Here is a 27,272-nt window from a genome sequence, read left to right as displayed (position 1 = left end):
GTTCATTGACCTCAGGTCACATATAGAACCATACGCAAAAATACCTTTAAAATGTAGGATGAAACATCTACTCCACTTATACAAACTTTCTGGAAAATTCTGATCTTCAGGGTTTTTTCATATTGATATCTTAGTGACATTAAGAAATTACTGTCTATAGAAGCAATGTACACAAACAATTCTTGCATCAAAGGTAAGAAATAACCCATTCCAAATTTCTTGAAAATACAGGGTAGCAAAGATATCAAGATACTGTCTATATTTGCAGGACAAGATGTTTGGAGCTGAGGAAAATGTTCAGCCAGTGATACAAGTCACTCATGAGCACTACATGTTTACAAGTGTTAATTTACTTACCATACATTACTTAATACAGAATCTAACTTAAGTTTACTTTCTTTTATAAATACCATACTTCTGGTATACTTGTGTATTCTTTTTCATGGATCTAATTCTAGCCCATTATTTTAGCATTAAATAATATCAAATATCTTAAGTACCTTAGGCCAGGAGGTATATACTTCCTATTTTCAAGAAAAAAATTGTTTCCTGAGAGATTTCAAAAAGATTTCTAAAAGATAATTTCTTCTAAGTTTAAAACAAAGTTCAGGTACACTTAGTTCATTTAATTCACCTTAGTCCTTAGATTTAATGTTTTCTATGTCCTAAGTAAAATACGCAACATTCCCCAGGTCTTATTTTGACGTTAAGCATGCCTACTCTTACTACATGGTATAGATGTGTTTTTATTAGAGTGAACAAGAGGCAAGCTAAAACTTTCTGCTCACTTTTTTGTAATAAATGCACACTGCTGCTTACTAAAAATTCTCTTTATTCACATGACACTGTATCACACCCCAGGACTTGGTGCTCTGATCCAAAGTGAAAAGTGATGCATTTATCCTGAGAAAATGAGCCTTGAGCTTAGACACAAAGACTAACCAAAAAAAAAAAAAAAGCCCCAAAGCTTGGAGATTTACCAGAGTAATTTACCACATTTCATTTCTCTAAATTCAAATGTGAATATCTACATAAAGGTGAGGAGATATCATAATTTCTTCATTAAGCAAAAGGTAAGGTTAAAACAAAAATATTTAACTTAAATTATATTCAGAGCACAAAAAAAGGCCCTCAGAAGAAAAATACTCTTTTCAGTTTATTGGTCTTCAAAATAAATATGCTTAATGCCAAGTTTGATATCACTTATATGCGGAATCTTTAAAAAAGGACACAAGTGAACTTATCTACAAAACAGAAACAGACTCACAGACATAGAGAAGAAACTTATGGTTACCAGCGGGTAAAGGAGGTGGTAAGGGATAAATCAAGAGTTTGAAATTTGCACCTCTTGGGGAGTGATGGAAATGTTAGCTATCTTGATTGTGGTGGCGGTATATACCTATCAAAATTCATCAAATTGTAATCTGAAATATTTGTAGTTTACTGTACAGGAACCACAATAAGGGTGTTTTTTTTAAAAGGCCCTCAAAATAATCAAAACAGTTTCATCCCATAACCTAAGTAACTCCTATCAACAATCAGTACCACACTTGGAAAACCAACCACAGGTCAGCTGTTGATGCTGTATGGATGCAGCTACAGATCATTACCTACTTAATTGTGTATATATCTAATAGGCTCATACTGCTCTTTTGGAACAAAGGTTTTATAATGGAGTAGGTAATAAATACCTAACTATGGCACAACCAGATGCTATAATAATATGAGCAACATTTATATACAGAATACTAGCATGTATTAATGCTGCATGCTACAACAGAGAAAAAGATTAGATTCATAAAAATACAGTTAAGAGAAGAATACAGTGTAAATTATAGTTTGATTGTGGTGTCTTGCTAGAACCCGATAGGTGATACAAAAACTATTAAGCAAAATATAATTAATTTGGTCAATGAATACAATTGTCAGATGCCCACAGAAGGAAAGCTATTTACATTGTAAAAATTCAAAGATATTCCATCTAAAATGTAACATGACTTTGAAGAATATTAATCCAATTTTTTTGTCATTTCAAACCAGAGTGCATGGAAGAAAACCTATACATATACATAGTCTTCTAAATCACTAAACAAAATGTACATCAAGCCAGCAATGCTGTTCCATCTTCTGGTGATATTTCCCCTCACCTAGATGTATTTCAGCATGTGTTTCTACTGCTGCCAAACGTGGAGCATGAGAAATAATATAAAAGCTGATTAGCTTCCTCCTAAATAGCAAACTTAAAACTGTCCAAATATGGTATTTTAGGGAGCAAAAATTGAGTATGCCTTTTACAAATAAAGGAAAAACTGAATTTCTCATTACATATTAAATTAGCCCTCAAGCAATCAGCCCTTTACAAACAGCTTAACATCTACAAAAGGCTGCACGATTGGTGTGTGCACATTTAAAGCTCTGCTGTCAGCAGAACTGTTGGCTTCATCTAAGCAACATCAACAGTTCCTTTGAATTTTAGCCAGTAGCGCTCTAGGCATGCTCCCGGCACTACTATTAATACAGAGAGCTGTAGCTGTAGCAGTAATCTTTCTGCCTGACAAGGACCCAGTAACAGTCATTGTGATGTTTTCTGATTGTGCACTCAGGTAGAGATGTACAATTTGGATACACAAATTTAACAGGAATATGTTTGAGACTATAATTTTCATCAGTTGTATAGTAAGTGTGTGACCAAACTTGCTTTTCTGGAACAAATGCTGCTGAGTCAATACCAGCTGATCCCATGGTCAGTTTGGCCAAGTCACAATGAACACTGCAGGTGTTCATTACTACATTCTCACTCTTCTTCAGCTCCTTGTACCTTAGACTCAGCTGCTCTCGTACTCAATCTTTCACTTGTGGCAAAAATATACAAAGGACAACTTCTACAACTACTGAAATATGTAATCTATAAAAACACAATATGTATGTGCATAAACATTCCTTTCACATGACAGTGAAACATCAAAACATCATTTGTGATAAATGATATTACAGTAAGGATAGCAGTAACTTCTACGTCCAAACATAGACACAAACCTTACTACTAGATTGTAACTCAAATTCAAAATGTTTATTAAGTACTTACTATGTTCCAGGGACTGTATTAGGCTCTTGACATACATCTGGAAATAATGCTTTCCTGCAATTTATTATTTAAACTCCTTTGATAATCAAAATGTGGTCCATGGACCAGCTGCATCAGCGTACTGAGGAGTTTAACTCTCCAGTATTTCTCCAAATCTACTGAAACAGAATTTGTATTTTAACAAAATTCCCCTTGTGATCTGGACACATATTAAAGTTTGGGAAGCACTGGTTTAGAGGACACAGGATCTAGAAATTGCCAAAAAATCAAAATTTCTATGCAATAGGTAGGAACAAAACGATGCTTTCTGTATTATTTGTCTATTTACGTATTGAAGAGTCTGAATCAGATAATGTGTGTAATTCCTACCTCTTCTAAAATGTTGTAATATTATTGTATTGTCTTTTTGTCTTTTAAAAAAATGGCACTACTTAGCACAGGGAAATATACACAAAATCTTATGGTAGCTCACAGAGAAAAAAATGTGACAATGAATATATGTATGTTCATGTATAGCTGAAAAATTGTGCTGAACACTGGAATTTGACACAACATTGTAAAATGATTATAAATCAATAAAAAAATGTTTAAAAAATTGCACTACTGAATGATTTCCATTTACAGGCACCTCAAGGTCTAATACAGTTTATACATACTTAGAGATGATAAAAGCATCTATAGTTACATTCAGAATACAAACCAGAGATATCAAAGGATCAATACACAACTGGCTGACATATGCTAAAGGACTCAGAAAAGAACCTAAGAAAATATCACTTCCTGTTATTGTCCCCAGTGCTGCCATTAGCCATATAGTCTTGTACAAGATATCTAATCTCCTTGGGTCTCATTTTTCTTATCTCTAAAATAAGACAGTTGAGTTAGATGAATTTTAGAACTTCCTTAGTTTAAGGTTCACTGATTCTTTTCCATCTTCTTTAGTTTTCATCTTTAGACACCAGAGGTCATAATCTTAGCAGTGAAAAGTTATCTGATTTGCACACAGAGGTCATTTTCAAGCTACAAAACAGACTAGAGAAGATATCATTTTCAGAGTTAACTCTTTTAGAACTTTAATCTCTCATCAATACCAGCTTCTATTGACAATCTTACAGACCTAGGTACGTCAATACAAGATATACACAAATAAGTGCCACATTGATACAAGCACTAAAATTTTTTACCACCTCTGAAACCCCTTTCAGCATTGTAAACTTTGAAAACAACATGACAAAACATTAACTATTTCAATAAGCATTCCTCACTATAAAGTAGCTATAAGCTGCCCATAAGGCAAACTATTGTATAGCAAACAACCTTGTAAAAAATTAATAAATCTTTTCTGGTGCATGAAAATCAGTGAGTATGTGCTCGATTGAACAGCTTTTCTACCTAAGTGTCACCCATAAACTAAACCCCTGAGACAACAGATGGAAATAGAATAATAAACCGTCAAACTTAAAAGATGTCTCTGTAATGTTTTTACTTTACTAATTTAATAAAATACATTTACTTGTCAAGACTGTATCCAAGGTAGAAATCAAACTTTAGAAGAACAAATATATAATATACATCATTTTTGATCACTTTCTTTTAAATAAAGCATGAAGTTCTTATAAAGATCCATGAGGTTTTTTTTTAATTTCAGACTATAACTATAGAAAAAGAAATCACCCTATTAAAATCTACAGTTTATGAAGTAGTGAAAATGGTTGAATGGCTATTGGAATAAGCTAGAAATTAGAAAATGTGAATATTAATTCTGAATCTGCTACTAACTCAGGATGACCTTAAAAGATGTATTCAACCTTCTCTCTCTCTGTATCAGAAAATTAAAGAATAAATATAATGTCATCTCTTTTTCCTGTGAGACAAACAACTGTGTGCAATTGAATAAAAATGGAATTACATATGCAGTGGATAGAATAAAACACATTTGGGTTCGTTTGGACTTTGTTGTAGCACAGTGTCTTACAATTCAACATTTTTAATACCTGTGCAATTTTTAAATGATGTCTGAAATGCTTTGGGATCTTCAGAAAAGTTTTATAAATGGCATAAATAATCATTTTATTTGATTGGGCTAATAAGAAACAGAATACCATCTAAGATAGACACAAATAATTTAATGTAGCAGTCCTTGGTTCACTTACTCTTAAAAGGAATAATTTAATCAGAATTCTTTCAAGAGAGTTAGATTAATTACAGAATAAGGAAAACAAGGATCTTCTCCCAGTAGAGCTATTAACATATTTCATCGAACAAAGCCTGCTGAAGTGAATCTGTTGCTTATAGAACTATCATTCTAGAAGCTTAGCACCTCCCTTGAACACTCATTCAGGCCCCAATTATACTTTTTCTTAGACTGTATCTAAATAATCCCCAATGTACAGGTACTTCGTTTTTAAAGGTCTTAAGTAAAATATATTTACAACTTCCATTTTAGTGTTAATGTAAATGGAAGTTAGTTCTACTTCATACTGTACTTACAAACAATTCCCAGTGCAATATTATTGTGTATTCCCTTGCCTGAGATGATTCATAACATCTTTATTGCTGTAAATCTTTACATAGTTAAAGACCATTACTTGAATTCATCAATTTCCTCTTCTCTGTAATACAATACATGCTATAATACAAAAATAACAAGCTTAACACTATTCCATTTTGCTTTCCTAAGCACTGATTTCACAGGAGCCCTACACTCTTATCTTGTGTCCCTCAGAGTTCTTGAGTTCCAGAGTAGCCTAGGATTCTTTTCTATATGGTTAGTCATTATCCATCTGGAATCTCATTTCTCAATGCAAGATGTTAACCTGCAGTCATTCTTACTAAATACATTTCACCTTATTTGTTTCTATCTCTTCATTGATAAGGGATCATTTTAAATTCAATTCCTATTCTATAAGGTATTGTATACCCTTCTGGTTTTGGAGTTATCTAAAGTGGTTAACTCACTTTGCTCAGAAAAAGAAAAAAGCAGTGTTCATTCCTGAACATCATAACTAAAGACAGAAAAATATTGTACTGAACAATACTACCTGGAACCACAAGGGAAGGTTAGATATATATAATGAGTTGGGGTTTACCCATAACATTGAGTCTGACGCATTACTTCTGTCACAGACAGTGATAGCACAATACTCAGACCTTAATTTCACTGCCCATCAAAAGACATCACTTCAGAAGCACATAAGAACCAAATACTGCAACTCCCTTCTCAAAAGGTATCAACATTTTTTACAACAGAGCCCCAAACACTGTATTATGTATGTCTAAAAACATTCCATCTTACATGTTCATAATAGTGCTGGACCTATGTGAAGTAGAAAAGTATACAAAATAGAGAGAATATCCTTATGGATAGCCAATTTTCCATCTAGGAAGATGAAAGATGAGAATAATGCAAAAACAACATTGTAACACTTACATCTTATACTAATCGCATGCCAGGCACTATGCTAAGTTTTTTATATACTGATTCCTTTATGTACTTTAAAGGATTTAAAACATGTATGTACTTCATACTTTCTATACTGTTTTCTCAAAACAGTTTATAAGTTAGGTGTTATTTTCCTAACATTTTATAAGAAGAAACTGCAGTACCTAAAGTGGGACAAATAATCTAACAAGATTTGGTTAGTCAAAGCTCACACTCTAGCCTGCACTACATGAATCTTCAATGGGAGTATAATCAGTCAGATGGTAAATTTTATGACATGGATAAAAGCAAAGAATGGCAAAGAAGGAGAAGTTTACATATGGACCAGAGGTCACAGAATAAACTGTCATGAGGGAGACTAGACTTCAGTTTGGCTTTAAAGAATGATTACTAGCTAAATAAGTAAATAGAAAAGGGCTAAATATTCTAAACACCAACTTTATGAACCCTGTGAAAAGTTCAGAAGGTGAGACTAGCACGCCATGATCGGGAAAACAAGAGGGAGATCCATATTTCCAACATGGATGTGAATCTGAAGTACAATATTTTAATATATATTTTTTGAAGTATAATCAGTTTACAATGTTGTGTCAATTTCTGGTATAGCACAATATTTCGGTCATATACAAACATACATATATTTATTTTTATATTCCTTTTCATCATAAGTTACTGTAAGATATTGAACATGGTTCCCTGTGCTATAAGTATAAACTTGTTGTTTATCTATTTTATATATAGTAGTTAGTATTTACAAATCTCAAACTTCTAATTTATACCTTTCCACCCTCTTCCCCACTGGTAACCATATGTTTGTTTTCTATGTCTGTGAATCTTTTTCTGTTTTATAAATAAGTTTGTCCTTTTTTTTTTAAGATTCCACATATGAGTTATATCAGGTGGTATTTTTCTTTCTCTTCCTTGTTTACTTCACTTAGAATGACATTCTCCAGGTTCATCCATGTTGCTGCAAATGGCATTATTTTATTCTTTTTTATGGCCGAGCAGTATTCCACTGTGTAAATATACCACAGCTTCTTTATCCAGTCATCTGTTGATGGACATTTAGGTCGTTTCCAAGTCTTGGATATTATAAATAGTGCTGCTATGAATATTGGGGTGCATGTATCTTTTTTTTAAATTGAAGTATTGTCAATTATAATATGTCAATCTCTGGTGTATAGCCCAATGTCCCAGTCATGCATATACATACATATATTCATTTTCATATTTTCTCCATTAGAGGTTATTACAAGATACTGAACATAGTTCCCTGTGCTACACAAAAGAAACATTTTTTAAATCTGTTTTCATATTTAGTGGCTAACATTTGTAAATCTCAAACTACCAAATTTATCCCTTCCCATCCCCTTTCCCCAATAACCATGAGATTGTTTACTAAGTCTGTGAGTCTGTTTCTGTTTTGTAGATGAGTTCATAGTGTCCTTTTTATTTTTTTCAGATTTCACGTATGAGTGGTATGTGATATTTTTCTTTCTCTTTCTAGCTCAGTTCACTTAGAATGACATTCTCCAGGTCCATCTATGTTGCTGCAAATGGCAAAAGGCATTGTTCTATTCTTTATGGCTGAGTAGTATTCCTTTTTGTAAATGTACCACAACTTCTTTATCCAGTCATCTGCTGATGGACATTTAGGTTGCTTCCATGTCTTGGCTATTGTATATAGTGCTACTATGAACATTGGGATGGATGTATCTTTTCGCATTAGAGTTCCCTCTGGATAGATACCCAGAAGGGGATTGCTAGAACATATGGTAAGTCTATTTTTAGTTTTTTGCTATCCAGTTTCCCCAAAACCACTTGTTAAAGAGATTGTTTTTTCTTAGACAAATACTGTTAGATATCACTTACATGTGGAATCTAAAAAAATACAACTAACTAGTGAATATAACAGAAAAGAAACAGACTCACAGATATAGAGAAGGAACTAGTGGTACCAGTGGGGAGAGAGAAAGAGGAGGGGCAAGATGGAGATGGGAGGATTAAGAGGTACAAACTATCAAGTATAAAAGAAGCTACAAGTATGTATTGGACAACATGGGGAATATAGTCAATATTTTATAATAACTATAAATGGGGTATAACCTTTAAAATTTTGTGAATCATTATATTGTATACCTGTAACATAATATTGTACAAGTATACTTCAATTTTTTAAAAATATGATATTGTTAAATAAGTAAATTTTTTAATGTAAAATATCTCATTCAAAAATTTTATGCTGATTATATATTGAAAATGATAACATTTTGGATATATTGAACTAAATAAAATACATTATTTAAAATTAAAAAAAGAGACTGTCTTTTCTCCATCTTTTCAAATTAAGGTTCATTCTGGATATATACCCAGGAGTGGGATTGCTGGATAATATGGTAAGTTTTTTGAGGAATCTTCATCTCCATACTGATTTTAAGTTTTTTGAGGAATCTCCATACTGATTTCCATAATGGCTGCCCCAAACTACATTCTCACTAACAGTGTAGGAAGGTTCCCTTTTCTTCACACCCTCTCCAGCATTTATCATCTGTGGACTTTTGAATGATGGCCATTCTGACCGGTATAAGGTGATACCTCAATGTAGTTTTGATTAGCATTTCTCTGATAATTAGCGATATTGAGCAATTTTTCATGTGCCTATTGGTCATTCATATGTGTTCATTGGAGACTTGCTCATTTAGGTCTTCTGACCATTTTTGGATTGGGTTGTTTGGTTTTTTTTCTTATTAAACCACATGAGCTGTTTATATATTCTGGACATTAAGCCCTTGTCTGTCTCATCTTTTGCAAGTATTTTCTCCTTTCTGTAGGTTGTTGTTTTGTTTTGCTTATGGTTTCCTTTGCTATGCAAAAGCTTATAAATTTAATTAGGTCCTGTTTGTTTATTTTTGTTTTTATTTCTATTGCTTGGGTAGACTGTTCTAGGAGAACATTGCTGAGATTTATGTCGGATAATGTTTTGACTATATTTTCTTCTGAGAGATTTATAGTGTCTTGTCTTATGTTTAAGCCTTTAAGCCATTTTGAGTTTATTTTTGTGTATGCTGCGGTAGTAAGCTAACTTCACTAATTTACATGCAACTTTCTGGTTTTCCCAATGCCATTTGCTGAAGAGACTGTCTTTACTTCATTGTATGTTCTTGCCTCCTTTGTCAAAGATTAATTGACCATAGGTGTGTGGGTTTATTTCTGGGCTCCCTATTCTGTTCCATTGATCTACATGACTGTTTTTGTAACAATATTATGCTGTTTTGATTACTGTAGCTCTGTAGTATTGTCTGAAGTCTGGGAGGGTTATTCCTCCAGCTTCATTCTTTTTCTTCAATAATGCTTTGGAAATTCTGGATCTTTTGTGATTTCACATAAATTACAGAATTATTTGTTTTAATTCTGTGAAAAAGGTTCTGGGTAATTTGATACAGATCTCATTAAATATGTAGATTGCTTTGGGTAGTATGGCCATTTTAACAATATTAATTCTTCCAATACAAGAACATGGGATATCTTTCCATTTCTTTAAGTTATCTTTAATTTCCTTAGTCAATGTTTTGTAGTTCTCTGCATATGTCTTTCACTTCCTTGGTCAGATTTATCCTAAGTATTTTATTGTTTTGGATGCAATTTTTAAAAGGATTGTTTCTTTACTTTCCTCTTCTGATACTTCACTGTTAGAGTAAAGAAATGCCACTGATTTCTGTATGTTAATCTTGTATCCTGCTATCTTGCCATATTCTTTTATCAGCTCTAGTAGTTTTTGTGTGGATCCCTTAGGGTTTTCTATATATAGTATCACATCATCCACAGATAGCGACAATTTTACCTCTTCTCTTCCAATTTGGAACCCTTTTATTTTTTTTTTCTTTTGACAGATAAAGCCTTGTTTTATTGAATGAGTGATCCATGCAATAGCCAAGGCCATCATGTACAGATAAGAGGGGGAAAACTTTATTTCTTGGTCTCTTCCCCCGTGGACAGAGCCTTGATGGTTTCCTCCTTCTTGGCCTGGAGCCGCTTTTCATGGTGCTTCCATGCTTCTGTGGTCTTAGACCTGCTGGCCTCGGCCTGGTCAGCCAGAAGCTTCTTGAGAGCCTTGTCTGCTTTCAACTTGTGGATGTGTTCCATGAGAATCTGCTTGTTTTTGAACATGTTACCCTTCACTTTCAGGTACAAGCTGTGATACATGTGGTGGTCAATCTTCTTAAATTCACAGTATCTTTTGAGCAGCTGGTGCAGAATTCTCATCCTCCTCATCCAGGTTACCTTCTCAGGCATTTGAGTATTGGCAGTACCCTTTTGCTTCCCTATGCCCATGTGCCTGCCCTTCTGGTGGGCCAAGTGTTTTTCCAGCATCGAGCTCAGGAATGGATAGTCACAGACTTTTGGATGATCAGCCCATCTTTGATCAGCTTTGGGATCTGCTGATGGGAGTTGGCATTGGCGATTTCATTGGTTTCATTGGGGTCCAACCAGACCTTTTTCTTGCCACAGCAAAGGACACTGGAGGCAAGCCTCTTCTGAAGCCTGAGCATACTCATGGCTGTGGCCACAGCACCAAAAGGCCCTTTTATTTCTTTTTCTTGTCTAATTGCTATGGTTAGGACTTCCAATATTATATCAAATAGAAGTGGTGAGAGGGAAGTTCATAGTGATACAGGGCTTCCTCAAAAAAGAACAATCTCAAATAAACAACCTAACCTACCAACTAAAAGAATTAGAAAAAGAAGGACAAAGAAAACCCAAAGTCAGCAGAAGAAAGGAAATAAGAAACGTCAGGAAGGAAATAAATAAAATAGATATTTAAAAAACAATAGAAAAATTCAAACCAAGATCTGGTTTTTTGAAACAGTAAACAAAATTGACAAACCTCTGGCCAGGCTCACCAAGAAGAAAAGAGAGAGCACACAAATAAAATAAGAAATGAAAATGAAGAGATTACAATGAACACCACAGAAATATAAAAATCATAAGAGAATACTATGAACAACTATATGGCAATAAAGTGGACAACTTATAAGAAATGGACAAGTTTCTAGAAACATACAGTCTACCAAAACTGAATCAAGAAGAAACAGATCATTTGAACAGACCTACCACTAAAGTGAAATAGAATCCACAATATAAAACCTATAAAACCTCCCTGCAAACAAAAGTCCAGGACCAGATGGCTTCACTGGGGAATTCTATCAAGCATACAAAGAAGAACTCATACCGGTCCTTCTCAAACTCTTCCAAAAATTGAAGAGTAGGGAATACTCCCAAATTCATTCTATGAAGTCACCATCATTCTGATACCAAGGCCAGACAAAAACACTACCAAAAAAGAAAGCTATAGGCCAACATTGTTGACGAACACAGATACAAAAATCCTCAACAAAATATTAGCAAATAGAATCCAACAGCACGTAAAAAAGATCATACACCTACACCATGATCAAGTTGCATTCATACCAGGGACACAAAGATAGTTCAACATGGGCAAATCAATCAACGTGATACACCACATCAACAAGAGAAAAGATAAAAATTACATGATCATCTCAATAGATGCAGAAAAAGCATTTGATAAAATTCAACACCAATTTATGATAAAAACTCTTACCAAAGTGGGTATAGAGGGAACATAACTCAACGTGATAAAAGCTGCTTATGACAAACCTACAGCCAGCATAATACCCAACAGAGAAAAGCTGAAAGACTTTCCACTAAAATCTGAAGTACAATGTTTTAATTTTACGTATTTTCACATCAGTGTGTAAAAGTGCTCTAGTCTACATAATGTTCAACTCAATAATGTCAACTTTAATTTATACCAAAGGACTTCAGAAGCCTCTGGAAAGGGGATGTGCCTTAAAATGCTGTTATAAGTATTAAGGATAGAAGAAGAGAGAAAGGAATTAAATTAGAGTCCAGAATATCAAGCTTTTTAAAATTGTATTCCAAAAACCCAAAGCCCCAAGGAAATCTCTTGATTTATAAGCACTCAAATTAATATATAAACCTGGGTTCTATATAACAGCTGAAGCTTGCTATTATCATTCCTAAGTATTATCAACCAGGAGGATAAAAACCAGTCTAAGCATATAAACTCCAAGATTGCATCTCCAGATGTAGTGAAACTGAAAAAGTCTCTCGATTCTTGGGTTAATATGGCTTTGTCATCCATTTACTTCCTACTGATTCATCAAACCCCACCACCACCTCATCTATCACAGCCTCCTCTCATCTTTTCCAACCAAAGCTATTTTTAACATTAGTCTTTTTGACATTAGGAAAATGGAGGGATGCTTATGCTCCAACCTAAAATATAGCCCAAGGAATAGTTGAAGCATAAACACTTGCTCTTTAAAAGACATAAAACAAACAAACAAACAAATGGAAAAGGAAAGGGAAGGGAAGGGAAACAGCTAAGCTCACACCTAGGAGAGAAAGTACAAGAACCCCTAAAATGAGAGGTAAAAGAATAGAGCAAAGTACTCCAGGGATCTGTCTAGCCCAGGGAAAGAAATCTCTCAAAATGATGTCTAAAATGTCATAGAATGGGACAGAAAAAATCTAATGAAAGAGTCCAAGACAGTAATTATAGTCAGTTCACTGTACATCCATAATTCATAGTTAAGGTAACATTGATATTTTATGTTTGTTTAAAGAAATAGGTGGAAAATGAAATATGTTAGAAGAAAATCTAAATAATGCACATAGCAAAGAGCAATCTGTCAGCCTTTGGTACCCAGGAAGCCTAGTACTTAATGCCTTTCTGAATTTTAGAAGTGCAGTAAGACACATCAATTTTAATTGCCTATAATCTGAGACCAAAACTTTTGGCATGCTTCCTTGTTCATAGCAATAACAGCACCAACAAGTATTTATTGAGTATTTCCACGGGTCAGATACTGCTGTGAGAACTGCAGAGGATATAAGCATTGAAGGTGACAGACAAGGCCCTGTCCTTATGAAGCTTACGTTCTGTCACAAAGAGAAATGATAAATATGTTTGGACCAGGAAACAAAGCATGACTAATTCACTGGTACAAAGAATCCTGCCTTACAAGGCAGAAACTTTCTAGCTGAACTGCAATTTTACAGAGACCTAAATTTTCTCCAGTAGGAGAAAATGGACTAGTGTGTGTTTATAGATCTGGGGGGATGCAGGGGGTTTATAGATTTGGGGGGATGCGGGGGGAGGGCTTTATATGGAATAGGATAGGAGATAAAAGACAAATCCCACCAAGTCAGAGAAAAGCTAATGTTCTGACTCTTTGAACCTTGCCCATACAGGAAACACAACCATTCCTCTGTGACTTTGGTACAGTACTTGGTTAATACAAATTTCTCAGAAGCTTTGCTACATTTGGGAGCAAATGGGAATTAGAGTTTGTCTTTTCTCTTCTCTGCCATGCCCCCATCATTCACTATATAGTCTTGTAATCCTCTCTCTGTTTTCCCTTTTTCTATTTTGAGTTATTTTAAATTCTTCAAAAAAATCAATGTTTTAACCTACTAAATGCATGTAGTATAAAACCAAATAGAGTTTAATTTCCTTTACTTTATCCCTCTTATCTTATCCCTGAAAGTCCCTTTCTCTCTTTTTCATCACTTTTTGGTCTCTGACTTTCATTCTACTCAACCATCCTTTTTCTGACCACTTCCTTCCAATCCCTCTTCTATCTTTTCCAGGTAGAAAAAAATGATCACTAGACATAGAGAAAGGCAGAGCCATGTAAAGCAAAGGGTTGACAGTATACTATGTGTGCAAGCAAGTCCATTTCAGAAGGATCTGTTCTTTCAAGTTTAAAGAATTGCCTTGTGTGAATAAGGTTTACTAGAACTTGCTTTCTGTTACATGTACTATATTTAACACTTAGAAGATTATAAAAATAAAGTTTATACATTTTCTTAGCTGTCTGAAGACATTCTTTCAAAAATTATTCTGTGTATATTTTGAACAATTTCCACTGAGAGAAAGAGAAGGAGAGAGAATTGGCCCTGTCTTCTGCCTCTCATCAGAGGCCTATTTTCAGAAGTCTCTTTAAGGCCCAGGTCTGGCCTCTCCTAAAAATGCTTTCATATTGCATGCCTAGAACTCTTTACTTTACTATCCCCTAGTCTTTCTCCCTATAGGCATATTGGGAAAATCTCAGGTTTGGAGTCAGACTAAATTTGTATTTGAAGCTCAGCTTCATGTCTTACTATCCCAGGGACCTTAGGCAAGTTACTTAACTCCCTTAACAGTTTCTCATCTGTAAAATGGTGCTCATAAAATCAACCTAGTTATATTATTATAAGCATTTAATGATCTAATTCCTAAATGTGCTAATCACACTATGTGGCATATAGTTGTCATTTAATAAATAGTACATAAGATTTATATAAGCACACACATATGTATACATATACATACACCCACATGCCCATCTTTTCCTCTCATACACTTGCAATTTACCTATCTGCCCTCAATGCCATTCTCCCAGAATTCTGCCCTTCTGCCCTTGAAGTGTTCACATTTTTCCAAATTCACAATTAGCTAATGTAAGACTCTAATCACTGAGAATGTGCTAATGAGAAAGGATAAGAGAAGAGGACAGTGACTACTGCCTGCCAACTTAAATAGCCCTCAGTGGTAAAATATAGCTCTTGGAAACAAAACTGGACTAAACACTACATAGGCCAGAGCAGTGACTCACAGTGTGAATTTTAAGCAGCATCATTTGAGAGCTTACTGTAATAGTTCTCAGTAACTGTGACTACTTTCTGTTACATGTACTCATACCTAGGCCATCACTAACATAAAAGTAAGTAAATAAAACAAATGGATATTGTATCCTTTGTCATATAAATTAAAGCATGATACTGTATTAGCCCCAGAACATTGTACAAAACAAATACAACTCCTAGGAAAATAAGATCATGTCTGTGATGAAGCAAAGCCAAGAACATAATTCTCTTCTCAAGTCAATATTTCTAGACTATACCATGTTGACTTAATGAGGTATATAACTAAATATAGGAAGTACTGCTTTGAAAACCCCCTTAGAAAATATCCAAAATTTGTGAATTAGGCAATGGTAAGAGAGTTACACCCTTTGTCGCACCAACAGGAAAGACTCTTAAGTAATGGACTCGGTGCCTGGCCATGCGAGTCAGCCATTTAGTCATTCTTCTAGACGCTATCCATCATTGAGCACATTCCTGAATTTCATGCAACCTAATTTAAACGTCTAACTGGTTGTTCTGATCGGAATAAACATTCGACCAAAGTAAAAGCTTGACGATCCTGACACCTAGTGGCTGTAAAGAACCTGGAGAAGATCCAGTTTGGGAAAAGTAGATAGCTAGGGTGGCAGGATCTTGCACACAGAATTTAATGATTATTAATAATATAAAATGCTAATTCTAAAAGCAACTCTATAAAAGTCTATTCGGGCTCTGGATTTATCTTGTCTTCTATACAAAGAGGCTAAAAGACTTGTATTTGTGAAGCATGTTTTTCTTCAGTCTTACACGTTCAGCAAATTTTTACTAATCTTCAGAGATCAAAGAAAACTAAAGCGAAACTGAAAAAAAAAACTACTTTTATGACTCTCTTTCTTAATTCTGCATGTTCATCCACATCATTTTCTTATTCTAGAGGTGATTTTTCTCCACAAGTATCCCTCTGTCAAAATAACAGCCAACTGACCAAGCCACATAGAGGTTCCCTTTATGCCACTGAGGCTTCCTTAGTCAAAAGGTAGTTAGACCTTCACAAACCAGCCAGGGTTTTCTTTAAGAGAGGTATAAGGACACACACCCCTAAAATGCACATCTAAAACTAAGGACTACATTGAATGCTGCAGGAAGCCATATGAACACAGCAGGTCAGCACCACACAGCACAACTTACTTCTGCCCTAAATATTAGAAGATAAGCTTCCCCAGATCTACCTGAACCTCTGACAGGCAGGAAGGTGAGAAGAATAAAGTGATGATATCCTCCACCAAGGAGAGCTCTGAATCCTACCTGCTGACGTTTGAAGGCTAAATAATCCAGATTTTCCAGCTCCTTTCCAAGCTTCTGATAGGTTTTTTGGAGATCAGATTTGTTGGAAACATTTTTGAGAGACTCAAATGCCTTTTGAAACTGAAATTAAAGCAAAAGTAAATCATTAGGAGCAGCATATTTTTCTAAATTTCCTAATGAACTAACACAGAGAAATAGTCAATACTGAGCCTCAGTTTCTCCCATTCATAATACAGAGATAACAAAGGCTTGCTAATTGCCTTTCAATTAAATAATTAAGCACCATTATAAAGCATTAGAAACTAACTGTATGCTAAGTACAACCATCATTATTGCATGAATGAGAAGCCTGTTTAGTTCGCATTCCAACAAAAGAGCATACTCCATTAAAAAAAATTTTTTAACTCTTCATGTTTTAGTATACGCTGCTACTTTTAAAGAAAAAAAATTGCAACGAATGTATAATTTCAAATCATAATGAGAAAGTATTAAAGAAGCTCTCACATTCCAATCATGGAAACAAATTTGTCTATGCAAAGGTAGCCACTTGCCTCTGTAGATATATCTATGCAGAGTAGGCACCCAGCAAACTTCAGCCAGGAAGATCTCTCAGATCTTACATTTTGAGAAGAAAGGAAAACTAACATTTTGATGACTGAAGCACATGTAGCATGTTCAGCAAACATTTATTCATTTCTACTCTATAACAGAGATGAGTTATGAAATCAGTTCTGCTGAATCAGAATGCCTCTCTTCATTTTTCAGTCAGATACTAGATAAACACAAAGGAGACAAATTGCAGCGTATCACAGAATATTGTTCTGCTACTAATAATTAATTAAGCAAACGAAGCTCACAAGAAATTGAATTCTTGGTTTATTTTAGTAAATTAGAACATACTTTAGAGGATTAGTGATTGAAAATGTCAAGTGATATCATTTGCAAGACATTTGCATTTGCTCTCTCTTTATGTCATTTATTTCCCATGTTCTCAGTGTGCGCCATTAGACAGAGTTCTACAGATGGAGATTTCACCATCCTAAACACACCAGCATTCCACCATGATTATGGTGTTATGAGACAGGGTAATAAGATTTTACAGAATATAATTAAGTTTCCAGGGAAATGATTTGACCCTTCATATTTCAAACTCCATGGAATAAGTCATATAATAATGGCATTCTACAGAATTAAATCCTCAATTTCACAAAAGCAACATGTTTATCTCAATTCAAGGTGACAGAAGAAACAGAAATAGGAAATAATATTGTGACAATTTTACAGCAGGACAATAAAATTAAGTTCAACAAATAATCTTTTAGAGCCTACTATGCACAAGGCGCTATGAATATAAAATATATTTTCTGCCCTAAAGGAACTTACAGACCACCAAGGAAACTAGACAAGAAACTCAGAAATGGAAATGATACTGACATTTACTGGGTGCCTTCTCAGTGCCAGGTACTTTATTCTTTCCAATTTAATCCTCACAAGAACCACAGAAGTTTCTATTTCTCTTCCCACCTACAAGTAACTGGGACTCAAAGTCTGAACTGGTTTTTTTTCCAATAATACATAATTTTAATTCTTAAAAACAGTATAGTCCTTAATTTTTCTTTCACCTGGACCTTTCTCTAAGCCTGGCTTTGCCCAGGTTCTTCTAGGAATCACAAAACCTTATGTTATGCCAAATGACTTTTTTCCAGTTTTATTGAGATATAATTGACATATCTTAGCATTGTAAAAGTTAAGGTGTGCAGCATAATGATTTGACTTACATACAGCATGAAATGATTATCAGAATAAGTTTAGTGAACATCCATCATCTGGTATATATACAAAATTAAAGAAATATTTTAAAAATATTTTTCCTTGTGATATGAACTCTTAGGATTTACTCTCTTAACTTTCCTGTATGACATATTATCATGTTAAACATATTTATCAGGTTGACATCACATTCCCAGTACTTATTTATCCTATAACAAGGAGTTTGTATCTTTTGATTACCTTTTTACCATTCCTCCTCCCACCACCTCTCTCCCGCCTCTGGTAACCACAAATCTGATCTCTTTTTCTATGTGTGTGTGTTTGTTCGTTTGTCTGTTTTTAAAGTATAATTGACCTACAATATTATGTTAGTTCCTGGTACACAACATAGTGATTTGTTATTTCAGTACATTTCAAAATGGAACTGGGTATTTACTATATTGTCTGTGCTCTTTCTACTCAATCATTAACTTTAACACAAAGCAAAGTAGTAAATAAAGTAAAGTAAAGTAAGGTAAGGTAAAGTAAAGTAAAGTAAAAAAGGAAGGAAGGAAGGGAGAAAGGAAGAAAGAAAGAAAAGTAACATGTGGTGAAACTGAAAAAAAACACTGATACTAACTGAGTGACCCAGGCCATATAGAAGACATGAGGGAATTTGAGTTGGACCTCAAAGGACTTTTCAGAGCCTTTGGTAAATGGGAACTAATTCTACCCATCAGTTTAAACATAGCCAAAATCTGTTCATTTTCCCACTATGGTAAAATCAAACTAATACCTTTATTCAACACAATTTTGGAAGTCCTAGTCACAGCAATCAGAGAAGAAAAAAAATAAAAGGACTCCAAATTGGAAAGGAAGAACTAAAACTGTCACTGTCTGCAAATGACATGATACTATACATAGAAAATCCTCAAGACACCACCAGAAAACTACCAGAGTTCATCAATCAATTGACTAAAACTGCAGGATAGAAAATTAATATACAGAAATCTGCTATGTTTCTATATTCTAACAATAAAATATCAGAAAGAGAAATTAAGGGAACAATCCATTTACCATTGCATCAAAAAGAATAAAATACCTAAGAATAAACCTACACTAGGAGGCAAAAGACTTGTATTCTGAAAAGTATAAGATGCTGATGAAAGAAACCGAAGACAACACAAACAGATGGAAAGATATACCATAATGTATTCTTGGATTAGAAGAATCGATACTGTTAAAATGAGCATACCATCCAGGACAATCTACAGATTCCATGTAATCCATATCAAAATACCCATGGCATTTTTAACAGAACTGAAACAAAAATTGTTTTTAATTTGTATGGAAACAGAAAAGACCCCAAATAGCCAGAACAATCTTGAGAAAGAAGAATGGAACTGGAAGATACACTCTTAGACTATACTACAAAGCTACAGTAGTCAAAACTGTACAGTACTGGCACAAAAACAGACACATAGATCAATGGAACAGAATAGGAAGTACAGAAATAATCCCACACACTTGTGGTCAGTTAATTCACAACAAAGGAGATAAGAATATACAATGGAGAAAAGATAGTCTCTTCAATAAGTAGTGCTGGGAAAACTGGACAGCTACATGTAGAAAGATAAAATTAGAACATTGTCTAACACCATGAACAAAAATAAACCCAAATGGATTAAAGACCTAAATGTAAGACCGGATACTATAAAACTCCTAGAGGAAACACACACAGAACACTCTCTGACATAAATGAAATAAATATTTTTTTGGTTCCATCTCTTACAGTAGTGGAAATAAAAGCAAAAATAAACAATAGGACTTGATTAAACTTAAAAGTCTTTGTACAACAAAGGAAATCATAAACAAAATGAAAAGACAAACTATAGAATGGGAGAAAATATTTGCAAACAATGTGACCACCAAGGGATCAATTTCCAAAATGAACACACAGCTTATACAGCTCAATATCAAAAGCAAAATAAAACAAAACAAACAACCCAATCAAAAAAATTAGCAGAAGACATAAATAGACATCTCTCCAAAGAAGACATACAGATGGCCAACAGGCACATGAAAAGACACTCAATATCACTAATTATTACAGAAATGCAAATAAAAACTACAATAAGTTATCACCTCACACTGGTCAGAATGGCCATCATTAAAAAGTCCACAAATGATAAATGCTGGAGAGGGTGTAGAGAAAAGAGAACACTTCTACACTGCTGGTGAGAATGTAAATTGGTGCAGCCACTATGGAGAACAGTACGCAGGTTCCTTAAAACACTAAAACTAAAGTTATCATATGGTCCTGCAATCTGACTTCTGGGCATACATCCAAAGAAAATGAAAACAGTAATTCGAAAAGATACATGCCCCACAATGTTCATATCAGCACTATTTACAATAGCCAAAACATGGAAACAACTTAAATGCCCATCAACAGATGAATGGCTAAAGAAGATATGGTATATATATACAAAATGGAACACTACTCAGCCATAAAGAAGAATGAAATAATGCTATTTGCAGCCACATGAATGGACCTAGAGATGATCACATTAAATGAAATAAGTCAGTAGAGAAAGATAAATATATCACTTATATGCAGAATCTAAAAAAATGATACATAGGAACTTATTTACAAAACCAGAAATAGACTCACAGACATAGAAAAACTTAAGGTTACCAAAGGTAAAAGTGGGACAGAGAGAGGGGAGGCATAAATTAGGAGTTTGGAATTAACAGATACACACTACTATATATAAAATAGATAAATAACAAGGACCTACTGTATAGCACAGGGAATTATAGTCAATGTCTTGTAATAACCTATAATGGAAAAGAATCTGAAAAGTAGCATATATATATCTGTGTATAACTGAATCACATTGCTGTATACCTTAAAACTGTAAATCAACTATACTTCAATAAAAAATAAAAATTAAAAAAATTTTAAATCAAACTAATATTAGATCTAAGATTCTAAACAATTTCAGTAATTTTATCCATAAATTAATTAATACGAACTATTTTCCCAATCTGTTTAATTCTAAAGCATACTTTATCCCCTACATCTTCTCTTCCCTAAGAAATACTAGCTCTACTTCTTAACTATTTTTTCTTCACATCTATCTATGAATTTTATACAACTCCAAATAGGAACTTTAGGGTAAACACATTTATAAGCCTTCAAAATAAGAAACATGAAAACCAATACATCCCAGTAACATGTTCATGGCCAAAGAAAAAAGGGAGAAAATCCAGTAATGATACATCACCACCAAATGCTTTCATTAAAGGTCAGAGTTTGCATAATGTGGACATTTTAGCTTGAACTTTCATTATCAGGGCCTATATCCTCCATTTATTGATATTAAATAGTTCAAAGTACTCAAACTATGATGATTCATTCATTTAGGTAGATTTTTTCACTTACAACAACAAATAATTTTCAAGGAGAGGTCATACAAAATCTGTACTGTAACTTTTATCCCTATTAAACACACTCCATCACCATCTGTCCACATGCATACTTAAAGATGCTAAAGACTAAAAGCAATAAGTTTACCTTGCAATTGAAGCTGAAGTACAGAAGATAAAAATTAGACAAAGATTAAAATGAGATTTAGATTTTACTTAAGGAGATTTGATGTTACCTTGATTTGAAATTTTTTTATTCCAATAGGCCACTGTGCTTGATCATTGAAACAGACCTTTTGAGATTTTCTACATCAGTTCAGTGCACTGTAATTTCATTATATTGACTATTTCTCAGAATAAATGCTCTCTCAGTTTAAGCTGGGAAAGGAAGCACAATTAATCAAAGAACTTTTAATATTCCTCAACTTTATCTGTTCACTGTCTTGAGTGGGAATTTTAAATGAACCAAGAACCTCAAAATAATCTGTTTAACACTGAATTTATCCTGTTAATATTTTTAACTCACTGCAAAACAAATTCAAACTTTAAAAAAAAGTCCAGTGCATAAATATGAACCCAAAACAAACCTAGGTATGTTCTAAAACTGCCAAAACTGAATATGAAGATGGTGTCTGAACAGAGAAACAAGTCCAAATTCTATCCTTGGACCTTACCAAATTTCACAAGACAGACAAGAATCAGAAGATGCAAATAGTAACTCTAAGCCCAAAGAGTAAGTATTGTATACCATAAAAGCGAGCATTGTAACACACCCAGAGTGTTTTCTCATCAAATTTTTTTCTAGTCAGAAATAATAATAATAGTAATCCACAAAATAAAACAGCAGAGACCATGATTGCTCATCTCCTATTAAAATAACTGAAAATCTGTTTTGCAGAAAAGAGAAGCATGAGCAAGGCAAAAGGGAAAATATCTAGTTTGACTCAGCATTCCCTCTTCCCAAATACATTTTCCTCCTTTTCCTGACAACATATTTTTAAATAAATCTAAGCCAATGTTCTATACAAACTACACATTCAATGAGTTCATGAAATAGATTCATGGAGCAATTTGGGAAAGAGGACAAGAAGAAATCGGCTGAAGCAGCAGGAAAAAATGCAACCAGGGCTCTGGCAAGTAAAGCTTCCCTGGCCCTCACTGCCAATGTCCTGGCTTCCTCTTGCAGTCAGATCAATAGATTCAAATAACTCCACAGCTCCAGCAGCCTACTAATTCCCATAATGAAAAAATATCAGGTAGCATTACTTCAAAAGAACAGCCAGCTCAACAGTTGTCATTTTTCCTTATTTAACATTTTGTGCATTTGTGCAAGGTGCTGAGTGTAACCTGTAACATAAAGGGAAATCTCACACCCACAGCACTATATATGCAAAAGAGTATCCAATAAGTACCTGATTGAAAGCACTGCGTGTCCCTAAAATGTCAGTGTGAAACAGTGCCAATTCTGGGAACTAAAGCAGAAGGAAGGAATGGTCAAAAGAATAATATAATAATTCTCTATACATATTAATGTTCAAAGTAAAAAGAAATTGTTTTAAGCAGAAGAAATGGTTACTCCACCTCACTTAAATATGGAAAACAGAGCAATCAAAGTGAAGTATTATTGAGGGAAAAAAATTATTTCATTTTCTGAAGTTAATCCACTGACTTTCATACATAGTTTCCAAATGAACTTACAGGATGATAATACCACACATTAAAAGGAAGTTTACAGCTGAAGCAGAAAATTAAAGGAAACATATCTCAAATAATTCTTTATTGTAAGGAATGATAATAAAAGTTAAATTAAGAACATAAAACAAAGTTGAGCTTGAAATCTAAGTTAGAAAAGGTCATATGAAGTTGAAAGCACATTGTCCTTGAAGTCTGGGTTGAAGTCCTTGCTATGCCATTTAATAATTTTATATCTTTGGACAAGTCACTACTATTCTAATGCTTGATTGTGTTATCTGTAAAATGGGAGAGATTGTCTTTGCCTGCCTACTTTATAAGGTTGTGAAATCAGCTGAGGAAAAATGAAAGACATTTACTCAACAAATATTTAACATGGGCCTGGCAACATGCTGTCACATGAGAAATGGAGGAAAACAAAAAACAAATAGCTCTTGCCCTTATAAAGTATATAACCTAACTTTATAGATTACTGCTTTATAAATTTTAAAGTTCTATAAAATTGTAAGAGACCACTGTCATCAAACTCATGACCATTCAGTAATGAATGAGGACTGAAAAAAAAGGAGTCATACTATAATAATTTACTGAGCATCTCTGAGCAACACATTTCTTGAGAGAAATAGAAAGGTATATTTATTTAGATTTTCCTTCAATATCGCTACAAGACTTTATTTATTTTATTCCATTTTGTTATGGCAGAACATTTAATATGAAATATATGCTTATAAAATTTTTAAATATACAATACATCCTTGTTGACTATAGGTACAGTGTTCTACATGAGATTTCTATTCATCTCACGTAACAGAATCTTTTTGCCCACTAATTTCCCATTCCCTTTCCCCGTTAGAACCTGGAAACCACCATTCCACTCTTGGATTCTATGATTTTGACCATTTTAGATATCTCATATAAGTGCAATCACACAGTATTTATCTTTCTGTGACTGGCTTGCTTTATTTAGTATAATGTCCACATCCATGTTGTTGCATATAATAGAATTTCCTTTCTTTTTAAGACTGAATAGTATTTTATTGTGTATATATACCACATTTCCTTTATCTTTTATTTGTCGATAAACATTTAGGTTATTTCTACATCTTGACTATAGTGAATGGTACTGCAATGAATATGGGAGTGCTAATGTTTCTCTGAGATATTGATCTCAATTCTTTTGAATAAATACTTAGAAGATGGATTGCTAGATCATATGGTAGTTGTATTTTTTATTTTTTTAGGAACCTCCACACTGTTCTCCACAATGGCTATACCATTGTGCATTTCCACTGACACTGTACAAGGGTTCCAATTTCTCCACATTCTTGCTAACATTTGTTGTCTTTTTAGTTTTTTCACAACAGCCACCCTGACAAGTGTGCGATGACGTATCATTTTGGTTTCGATTTGCATCTCCCCTATGACCACTGATGTTGAGCATTTTTCATATACCTGTTGGCCATTTATATATCTTCTTTGGAGAAATATAAGTATCTGTTCAAGTCCTTAGACCATTTTTTGATTGAGTTGTTAGTTTTTTCTGTTGAGTTGCAAGAGGTCCTTATATATTTTGGATACTGATCCCTCATCAGACATATGATTTGCAAATATTTTCTCCCATTCCATAGGTTGCCTTTTCACTGTGTTGACTTTGCAGTGCAGAAGCTTTTTAGTTTGATGTAGTTCCACTTGTTTATTTTTGGTTTTGTTGTCTGTGCTTCCTGTGCCATATCCATGAAATCATTGCCAACACCAGTGTCATGAAGCTTTTCCTTTATGTTTTCTTCTGGAAATTGTACATTTTCAAGTATTTAATCAATTTTTAGTTGATTTTAGTGTATGGTATAAAATAAAAGTCTAATTCCATTCATTTACATCTGAATATTCAATTTCCCAACACCATGTGTTGAAGAAATTATCACTTCTCTATTGTGTATTCTTAGCACCCTTGTTGAAGATCAGTTGACTGGATTTGTATGGATTTATGTCTGGGCTCTCCATTCTGTTCCACTGCTCTGTATGTCTGTCTTTATGCCAGAACCATATTGTTTTGATTACTGCAGCTTTGCAATATTTTTGAAATCAAGAAGTGTGATACCTCTAGCTTTTTCCTTCTTTCTCAGAATTGATTTGGCTATTTTTTATTTTTCTGTGGTTCCATATGGATTATAGAATTGTTTTTCAATTTCTGTTTTTAAATGCAATTGGGATTTTGATATGAATTCCTTTGAATCCATAGATCACTTTGAGTAGTATGGACATTTTAACAATATTCATTCTATCAAACCATGAACTCAGGATGCCTCTCCATTTGTGTCTTAATATCTTTCATCAGTGTTTTACAGTTTTCAGTATTACAAGTCTTTTGCCTCATTAGTTAAATTTATTCCTAGGTATTTTATTTTTGTTGGTGCTATTGTAAATGGGATTGTTTTCCTAATACACTTTTTGGATAGTTCACTGTAAGTGTATAGAAATGCAACTGATTTTTGTGTACTGATTTTATATCCTACAACTTTGGAACACACTCTTCTTTCAAAAGCAGTGGGCTACCTTTTTATTTCTTGTCCTAGTTTGAATATAATGGGCAAAGACCTGCCTCTCCTCCTCTCCTCTAGTCTTATCTTACTATTTTATGAAAGAGTCTGCTCATTTTGGACTTTTCCCTTAGAACACTCACAAAAATCCCTGCTACATTTTTTTGTATTTATTCTTTATTGCACAGTATCAAAGAATTTCTCTGCTATCACAGTGTTTTCTTTAGTGGCCTTACTCTTTTCTTTCTTTTATAATTTTTTTTTCAAATACAAAAAAAAATGTAGCAGGGATTTTTTGCTTAGTTTTGTCTATTATATTCAAACGAGGACAAGAAACAAAAAGGTAGCCCACTGCTTTTGAAAGAAGAGTGTGTGTCCAAAAGACGAATTCCATATATTTAAAGATGATGCCCTCCCTAAAAAAATTCTATCAAAGATTACTTTATAATAGGATGTGTGTGTGGATGTAAGAGAGACAGCTGACTACAGAGTTCTTCTTAGAAAAGGAATTGTTTATATTGATGAAAATACCTTAAAGTGTAATTTAAGATGGACAGTGATATCTGAGGACACAAATTGCCAGAGGCCAAGTCAACAGTGGAGAGATAGGATATCTTACTGTGACAAATGAAAGAAATGTAGGGGTGTGAGGAAAAACAAAGGAGAGTAGATAGGAAGAAAGGAGATGGAAGAACAATGAGATGAAGTTGCTAAGGATTTTGAAGACTTCTAATATACAAATTATAGCCACTTAGAATAAATTATTATTACACTATAGAGCCTCCTCCCTTCCTTCTTCCTAAGTTTCTAGTAGGTTTGCCATATACATAAACATGCCTTCTGTGGCAGTAATAGTGTGGGGGGGTGGGTTAAAGGGGAAAAAGATCAACTTCCAATTATGAATTCACATATTATAGAATAGAGTTAGAAAAACCATCCATAAACTAAAGTGGTTCTGTGGAAGCAAAAGCTTGGAGCTAGAGGTGACCCTGAGAATATGAGCCCAAGAAAATTTGCAGAAATCTTGGGGAGAACATTATACTTGACAGGACGTGGAATGAGGGTTCAAGCCTAGTATCTAGATCTTAAGGGCAAGGAAATCCCAGCAGACAAGTGCTTTACAATCATAAGTGGAATATGAGTAACTAGAAAATGAAGCTCAAAAAAAGAGAGACAGAAAAGGAATAAAAGCAAGCAAGCAATGGTAGCTTAGAGCTCTTATGGGGTTATTATAAGTAAGTCATGACAAACTAACCTCATTTCCTCTATAACTGAGGTTACTAGACTGGTAAATCTGTGATGCCACAGATAATACATC

General features: G+C 34.0%; 2 protein-coding genes across 4 annotated transcripts in view; both read right to left on the bottom strand.

The window, feature by feature from the left end:
* The window catches only part of CTNNA3 (catenin alpha 3), a 1,353,918-nt gene that overhangs the window by 1,205,612 nt on the left and 121,034 nt on the right, over positions 1-27,272 (bottom strand). For all 3 annotated transcript variants that reach the window (XM_031682182.2, XM_072971428.1, XM_072971429.1), the window contains one exon: positions 16,545-16,664. In XM_031682182.2, the coding sequence (XP_031538042.1) occupies positions 16,545-16,664 (120 nt within the window). The remainder of the gene's footprint in view (positions 1-16,544; positions 16,665-27,272) is intronic.
* Positions 10,494-11,083, bottom strand: LOC102525721 (large ribosomal subunit protein eL19-like). Its single transcript, XM_072971431.1, is given in 2 exon segments — positions 10,494-10,882; positions 10,885-11,083. Coding segments are annotated over 2 exon segments (588 nt in total).

The sequence above is a fragment of the Vicugna pacos genome, chromosome 11, assembly GCF_048564905.1.
Source record: "Vicugna pacos chromosome 11, VicPac4, whole genome shotgun sequence".
In the NCBI taxonomy this organism is placed as follows: domain Eukaryota; kingdom Metazoa; phylum Chordata; class Mammalia; order Artiodactyla; family Camelidae; genus Vicugna; species Vicugna pacos.
The sequence above is the reverse complement of the archived record's forward strand: the minus strand, read 5'-3'. Positions and strand labels throughout refer to the sequence as shown.